The sequence below is a fragment of the Helianthus annuus genome, chromosome 11, assembly GCF_002127325.2.
Source record: "Helianthus annuus cultivar XRQ/B chromosome 11, HanXRQr2.0-SUNRISE, whole genome shotgun sequence".
Taxonomy (NCBI): domain Eukaryota; kingdom Viridiplantae; phylum Streptophyta; class Magnoliopsida; order Asterales; family Asteraceae; genus Helianthus; species Helianthus annuus.
This window is the reverse complement of record NC_035443.2, coordinates 90573729-90582204: the sequence shown is the minus strand read 5'-3', so window position 1 is coordinate 90582204 and position 8476 is coordinate 90573729. Positions and strand designations below refer to the sequence as shown.

Genomic DNA, 8476 nt, shown 5'->3' with positions numbered 1-8476 from the left:
GCGAAGACATCGATGTAATGTGTTAACAACTTTTCAAGATAAGAGAGTGTTTCCTGTGAAAGGCTTGGATTGACCCTTATTCTCTGTTCAGGGTACTTAGGATTTATGATTAGCCTTTACTTGTCTTCTTCACTTCTGGAACTTTCACCTTCAACCAGATAGGCTTCTTCAAAGGGTTGAAGGGTTGCTATCCCCCTCTCGGTTGGAAATTTAACTGTGCCATGTCCCACAGACACGGCTATGTAGAATGCTCCGGGTCTTCCTGTGATCACATCATAGTTTGAAGGTATGTTGATAACCACAAAGGTGAGTGGTTGGATTCTTTCCTTCTGACCTTCGCTGAAACGAACATCAAGTGTCAGTTGCCCTAAAGGCTTGAGGGGGATATCGGCAATACCTTTTATGGAGGTTCCAGAGGGTTGAAGCCTTGAACGTTCTTCATTACTCAAACGGTTGAAGAATTTCTCGAACATGATTTCAGTGGCCGCCCCAGTGTCTATGTATGCCCTATATGTTTTCAACGTTCCCACAGTAGCTTCTACCACAAGAGGGCTTGAAAGAGGATCTTTTTCTGTTGGGGGAAAGCAAACACACTGAAGCTCCCAAGCTTCCAACCGTTGTATTTTGTGAGGAACCCTTCCATCAGAGTCCACCATATTGACTTCCTTACCCTTTCCTTCAGCCATTTTGTCCCGAACCCCTTTTACCAAATGATCGAGTTCTCCGTACTTAACAGCCTCTTCAATTCTTTTCATGAGCTGGAAGCAATCATTGGTGTGGTGACCCTTTTCTTCATGGAACTCACAATACTGTGTGGAGTTCTCTTTTTTCCTACTTTTGGGGAGAGGCCTAGGAGGCCTAAATTTCTGCTTGACTTCTTCCGTGGCAAGGATTTCTTGAGGAGTCTTTGTGAGGGGTGTGAAACTCATGCCTCTCTCCCTAGTTGGAGGGTTTCGACCTTCGATGGTCTGAACCCTTCTGTCGTCTGTCGTAGGAGTTATAGTTCCCTCTCTGGCTAGGTTGTCGCTTCGCCAACTAGACCCTCTTTTCCTTTGCTCTTTAATATCAACTGCCTCCTCTCCTCGGATATGGGCTTCTGCCCTTTCGAGAGCTTCTTCCAAGGTCTTGGGCAGGGATTTGTTGAAATCTCTTGTGAGATATTTCGAGGTGATAGCGTTCATGAAACCGGCTACCCTCATTTTCTCATCTGCCCCTACATATGTCAGACCTTCCTTCTTGTATCGTTCAATAAACTCGTGAAGACTTTCATTGTCACGTTGTTTTATTTGAAAGATCACTGTTGCATCTTTGACATATCGCCTTTGCTGGGAGAAGTTGGCCAGAAAACCCTTGCTAAGATCATCGAAGCTTCGAATGCTTCGAGCAGGTAAATCATTGAACCAGATTCTGGCCGATCCGACAAGAGTTTGCATGAACATTAGACAACATTCAGCATTTGACCACTTCTCAATCCTTGCTGCACCGGTGAAGATTTGAAGATGGTCCTCTTGGTCCTCAGACCCATCATACGTTCTGATGTGGGACGGCATCTTGATCTTCGTTTGAAAATCATAATCGGCTATTTGCTGTGAAAAGCATGAAAGGTTACTTGGCTTATAAGGTTTAGCCAAATCTTCTTCAACCCCTACTCCCGTGTTATTGCCGTTGCCGTTGTTTCCTTGAGTGGCCAGTACTTGATTGATAAAGTGCTGCCATGGGAAGTTGGCTATCATCTGGGTCATCATCTGGGACATGGGGTTGAAGCCTTGAAGGCTTCCGGGTGCAACTGAATAGTTAACTCCAAAGGGGGTACTCATAGCAGCGCTTCGTGCCATGGGGAGCACGGATAGGGCTTGCTCCCATGAAGTTGTTGTAGAAGCTGGAAGGCTTGTCACTGGGGATTGTAGGAGCTGATCTAGGGTCAGCTCATGGCCCAGAGGAGCACCACTCATAACTGGTTGAGATGAAAAGAGAGAATGTATCGTAGGGTTTGGCATTGTAGACAGATATGGAACAGGGTTTGGAGGATTACTGGGGCTAGCCTCATTCCTGGTTGTAAAAGGTGGAATGGGAGGTCCGGGAGACAGCGTTGGTTCAGGCTCATCATAGTCTAGACGAATCCTAACTCCCTTATCCCTTTCTTTGTTCACATACTGGTTGAGGAGAGATCTCAACTCAAGGAAATTGTTGGCAACACCCTCGGGGGTAAGTTCGATACGCGTTGGAGTGTCAGGGACGCCAACATTAGGGGAAGGAACTCCGGATCTGGAAGGAGTCGGAGTGTTAAAGGTCAGAAACTCGGGTGTGCTCCTCGGAGTTGAGAAAGAGGTTGTTATAGCCACATGAGCTTGGCTGCTACCCGGGGTTGAAGTGTTTGGAACCTGATTTACTTCACCCGGGGATCCACTTTCAGACATGGTGATTTCGAGAGAGAAGAGCTACACTACTAGGTCTTTTTGAGGAGAAATAGCGGCGTCGCCCCACGGTGGGCGCCAACTTGTTGATGCAACAAATAATAGACCAAGGATAGTAGCGAGGGTGGTCAGGCAAAAGGGTTAAAGGGTTTAACCTTGCCTAACGCAGGTCGTGGGGTCCCCCCACGTTTGCAAGACGTGGAAGGAGGTTCACTAGTTTATTTTTGTTGCTTGCTAAGGATCCTTCTCTGAAGTGTGTTCAGATTCGGATGAAGGAGCAAATAGAATATGTGTGTGTTGGATGTGAAAGGAAGTAACTTGCATGAAGCAAGTACCTGATATGAATGACCAGAGTTTTAAGGAAACAGGCCTGGTCCGGAATGTCCCAACTCAGTAAATGAAGTGTCAATTATATAGAAGAAGACATCTCTCAAAGAGGCATTCATTTGACCAGTGACCTTGCTTGCAGCGAGGGGCTTGCCCTTTCGGGGGTTGAAGCCTTTTGACCCATGGATAATAGCGTGTGCTATGCAGACCTGCGTTGCTTTTGCGGCTGTAGGTTGGTGAAGCAACCCCTGGATGTGACTGGCTACTGTTTCCACGTTGCTTTTCGCCACCTCACAGCTTTTTAACCTTTAAACCATTTAACCTTTCAGACGTTTATGTACTTAAGTCATTTTATTTGGTCTTGAGCTACCCCGTCATCATAAACAAAACATTTTGGTATATAGATCGGACAAACAAACGAGTATGCATATTTCCAATAATTAAAACATGTGTCACCTAATATCATATGTGTATCTAAATGCGCACAAAGATTTCTATTAATCTCGCACCTTGTTTTATACCTAAATATTCATCTTGCTATCGTATTGGACGTTTGGACTTTTAAATTTTTCCTTCAGATTTAGAAATTTTTCCCTTCCCTAAACCTATAGAGTTCAGGGTTCGTGTGATATCAAAATCACACCCTGATTAAAACCCAACATACATTTATTTATTTATTAAGTTACAAGTTGGACATCAAAGATTAGATTAAACAATGACATAATATCAAAGGTTGGTTGGACGTGTCAATGGGGCAAAGGTCTTCCTAACCTTTGATTTTATTTATGTTGTTATTATAGTATTGCACTAAAGACAAACAAACATGTACCATTATATTCACCTTTTGTCTACCACCTCTTTTTTCATTGTCTTTTTATTTTATAAAGCACCGGGTGGTTGATCATGTTAAAGCTGAATCATTCGTCTGGTTAAAGAGTCGGTCGAAATTAGAGAAGTTAGATTGGGGTAGATGGATGGATTTTAATGTTAGAGATATTATTAAATAAGTTGGGTTGTGTGTGGGCGTGGAGTGTTTCGTTTGTTTGCTTGCTTTTGTAATGTCTCTTTTCGGGTTTTTACAGCATATGCTGGCTCTATTCTATAAATCATAGAATTCCACCGTTAAAAAAAAAACGTATATAATTTACTTAATTAATGTAATCTACTTGAAGTATCATAGGTATATATAAAATTGGAGATCAAATCTGTTACAATTAATATGTCTGTAATTTAAACTAACTCTTTAGATTATTTATGTAAATTAAGACTATTAAAATATCTTAACCAGCGCAGTGGTTGTGACATCCGGGTGAAGGCTCGGCTCGGGATTCAATCCGGGTTCGAGTCCAACGAGGGGCGAGGGTTTACCCATTCCATGGGGTTATCGCGCATCAGGGGTGTGCTACGCTTTCTAGCGATAGTCGATTAGTCGGTCTTTGAACATAGCTCCGAAAGGGTGGATTTACACGTGCAAATCAGTTAGCCGTTCAAAAAAATAATAATATAATATAATATTATTAGTTAGAATCTACATATAAAATAGATAAAGTAATTTTAACTTTATGTTTGGGTTTGATGATGATGATGGTGATGGTTCTAGGAAAGGATACCCCTCAAATCCCTATAAATCAATTCCTCCTTACCCCATTTGATTTCAAGACACTTGTACTTATATTTGCTAGAACCCCTAGCCCCTCCAAATCTTCAAGCTTTATATCCTAGTCTCTTTTTCTATTGGCCTAATCTCAAAATTACAAAAATAGCCTTTTTTTTCTTATTCATATATAAATATTATTATTTTATATAAAGATTCTTGGGTAAATTGCAAAAATGGCATTCGAGGATTTTAAGGTAAGAAGCTATGATGGAGATCTTGATAGAGCAAGACTTGAACTACTTGAAAGAAGATGTGAAGTAGGACCATCACAACATGTTTTTCTGTTCACTGACACCATGGGTGACCCCATTTCAAGAATCCGCAATAGTCCAATGTACATCATGCTGGTAAACTTGTACATTCAGTGTCTATCTTGTTTTTAGTTCACTACCTCAAAAGCTTATTGCATGTTTTTTTTTTTTTTTTTTTTTTTTTTTTTTGAGTTGAATGAGATTTTAGTTATTGTGGTTTGGGTCACTTTATCAGCTTAGTTCAAAAGTTTCATTTTTTGTCTGTGATTCCCAAAAGGTTTCACCGTTGCCATTTTAGTCTACTTTGTTAACTTCATCTATTTTTTCTGTTAACGAGAAGGGCAATTCAGTCATTTTATATGGCCGAATTGTCCTTCTAGTTAACAGAATTACATAATAAAATGATCGAATTGCCTTTCTCGTTAACAGAAAAAATGGATGAAGTTAACCCAATGGAGTGAAATGGAACGGTAAAAACTTTTTGGATCCACAGGAGAAAAATGAAACATTTGGACTAAACCGGCCCAAACCATATGGACTAAAATGACACTTAACTCTTTTTTTTTTAGGTTGCAGAGTTGAACCATGAGTTGATTGGTGCCATTCAAGGATCAATCAAAGTGGTGACGATGAAAGATTTGGCCAAGGTGGGCTACATTTTAGGACTAAGGGTCTCACCACTTCACCGACGTAAAGGCATCGGTTTAAGCCTTGTGCAGCATTTAGAGGAATGGTTTATTGGGAACCAAGTCGAGTATGCATACATGGCAACCGAGAAAGATAACAATGCTTCGGTGAATCTCTTTGTAAACAAACTCCATTATGTCAAATTCAGAAGGCCTGCGATCCTCGTTCATCCTGTGAGATCCCAACCCCTCAAAATATCGTCCAAAATCGAGATTTTCAAAATTAATGAAGAAAATGCTGAGTACTTATATCGAAGATATATGGGATTGACAGAGTTTTTCCCTGCGGACATCGATAAAATACTTACAAACAAATTGAGTTTAGGCACGTGGGTGGCATGTGACCAAGGTGGGCGCGATCAGTTTGGGCAAGATGGTATATTTCCCACGAATTGGGCGATGCTAAGTGTTTGGGACAGTGGAGGGATATTCAAATTACGAATAGGGAAAGCCCCGGTTTCGTGTTTGGTGTACTCCAAGGTGTCAAAACTGATTGATAAAGTGTTTGCATGCTTTAACATGCCAGCTTTGTTGTGCAATATGTTTGAGCCATTTGGGTTCTACTTCTTATACGGTGTGCACCATGAGGGTCCGGTGTCCGGGAATATGGTCAGGGCTCTTTGTAAGTATGTGCACAACATGGCTAGGGTGGATGTAGATTGCAAGATGGTGGTGACCGAGGTGGGGAGTTATGATGAAAGGGTGAGACCTCACATCCCACATTGGAGGTTACTTTCATGCTTAGAGGATTTGTGGTGCATAAAGGCCTTGAAAAGTGACGAGAGAGAAAGTTTTAATGAATTGACAAGAATCCCACAAACAAAACCTCTTTTTGTAGACCCAAGAGAGGTGTGAATTATGTGACTATGCCAACTAATTATTTGTTATTTGTTCTTATCTTGTTCGAAAATTTGAATGATTTATGTACATAGAATTCTATAATACAATTTACACTCATTCAATATATTTGTGTTGGTAAACGTCAAAATCTTTTGTGGTATAATAGATGAGGTCATGAGGTATCCATTACCCTTAGGTACGGACGTAAGATATCCAACGTTATGGGTTTCTTATATTTTGATCTCCCTTTTTTCTCGCCCTTCAAGCTTTTAAAATCAACTAGGTTTGTTAAAGTCGCACGTTGCAGTGAATAGTGGCGTACCCAGGAATTTTTTCCTGAGGGTGCGGAATATTTTCAAAGATTTTAGGCCCCTAGCTGTTTAAAAATATCAGTTAATAGCGGGTCGGGTCGGATCATGTAAGACAAAAGAACATCAAACTAAAATTTATGAATCATCAAAAACACGTCAAACGTCATTACAAATTACAAACGTATTTAAAATTGTACCCTACAAGTTTTTTTTTTGAAATATATCCAAAATATCATCTAAAGATACTAAACACGCCATAACTTCATTACATTCTTACTCATTGTTCCTAACACATATAATTTGCTCCATAAGTTTATAAAACAACACTAAACACTTAAACAAAATAAACAATCATGTTCAACCATAGCCCATAACTTTCAATTATATTTTTAAACATTCAAGCCCCAATATTAGATGTTGATTACTTGTAACTAATCATTTAAACAAACAAAGCTATAAACAAAACAACAAAATCATTTAACTACAAGTCTAGAACAACAAAAAAATATAAAAAGATTAAACCCTTACACATCACATAAAACAAAATAAATAAATAAATAAAAAACCATACTAATTCTATATTGGAATTCTAACGTAATATGGGTCGGTTCAACCGGAATTTTGGTTTTTCTGGTAAAAAATACCACCAGGTCGTGAGCAATGGTGTCAATTCGCTGGGAGTTTTTTTGGGGGCGGGATTTGGAAATGGAATGGGTGGATGGGTTTGGGTTATTTTATTTAGTTCAAATTTCTTTAGGTTGGGTCTGGGCTTGTGTTAATAAAAATTGATTGCAGATTGGGCTTTGATTGGATTAAATAATTAAGTGAATAAGTGGTTAATAATTATTTTTTTTCTAAGTGAGGCGGTTGAAAATTTTCAAGGGGTGCGGGTGAAAAATTCCAAGGGGTGCGGTCGGGATTTCCGGCGAAAAATAACACTAAAAAATATTATTTCATGGGGTGCGCCCGCCCACCCTTGGCTTAGGGTGGGTACGCCCCTGGCAGTGAAATAGAGCAAATTATAAAGTAAACAAACCTTCTTTGAAAATAAAGCATATTGTTTAGAAAGTCAAACTGTCAGAATCGGTTTAGTTTATCATTATACCGTTTTACGACACCAAATAAATACTATATTTTGAATACAACTTCATTTTTATCAAAACTTATACTGAAATATTAAGGGAAAAAATTAAACACAACTACGTAGTTAAGTTTTCAGAAAAAAAAATTAACGAACGTAAGTTATTAGAGAAATTTTAATTAATAAACTATTATGATATTAAAATATTAAAAACTATAAATAATTATAAAAATAAATCACTATTCACAGTACTTAGAAAAAATTAACCAACATAATTTATTAAAGAAATATCAAACTAATTAATAAAGAAAACATAATTCAGAAACAATAATAAAAAGAACTAACTAAACAAATAATAAATGAAAAAGGAAACATGGTTTTAAAAAATTAACAGAAAGGTAAAAATATGTTAAAACATAAAAGCGAATGGAATAATAAGCTATTATAATATCAAATAATATAATATTAAGAAAACTATATATTATTTTAAAAATGAAGTTACTGTTCGATAAAGCAAATATAAGAAAGTCCTATTGTGACACTCAATTGAAAAGTTATGGTTTTAATTATTGTATAGTATGACATGACTCAGATAAAAATGGGCTAACGGTCACTCAAGATAGAATTAAATGTGGCCTCTGAGGATAAAAATAAGGATGAATATTTTGTTTTATGACTGACTAATTGGTGAATATTTTGTGTTGTGACTTTCTTCATGAACAGTAAATCAATTTAAAGTCAATATGTTCGATTGCTATTGCTACGGTTTGGAGAATTTGGATTGCCAGAAATAAAAAAGTTTTTGAGGACAATTTCCTTCCTGTTTCTGCGGTTGTGGACCAGATCAAGGAGGAAAGTTTCTCCTGGGTGTGTTGTCGGGCGTCCATTAAGAAGCCGAAGTGGGGTAAC

At 38.5% G+C, this 8476-nt stretch overlaps 1 protein-coding gene across 1 annotated transcript; it reads left to right on the top strand.

Moving 5' to 3' along the window:
- The first annotated feature begins 4393 nt into the window (after positions 1-4393).
- LOC110890609 (probable N-acetyltransferase HLS1-like) lies at positions 4394-6299 on the top strand. The gene is made up of 2 exons (XM_022138220.2): positions 4394-4745; positions 5219-6299. Exons 1-2 carry the CDS (start codon positions 4572-4574, stop codon positions 6188-6190), a joined length of 1146 nt encoding a protein of 381 aa, XP_021993912.1. The 5' UTR covers positions 4394-4571; the 3' UTR covers positions 6191-6299.
- Positions 6300-8476: the final 2177 nt, after the last annotated feature.

Coding starts and splice junctions, on each gene's coding strand:
- LOC110890609 (XM_022138220.2), top strand. CDS start 4,572: ATGGCATTCGAGGATTTTAAGGTAAGAAGCTATGATGGAGATCTTGAT. Junction 4,746..5,218: donor GTCCAATGTACATCATGCTG/GTAAACTTGTAC, acceptor TTTTTTTTTTAG/GTTGCAGAGTTGAACCATGA.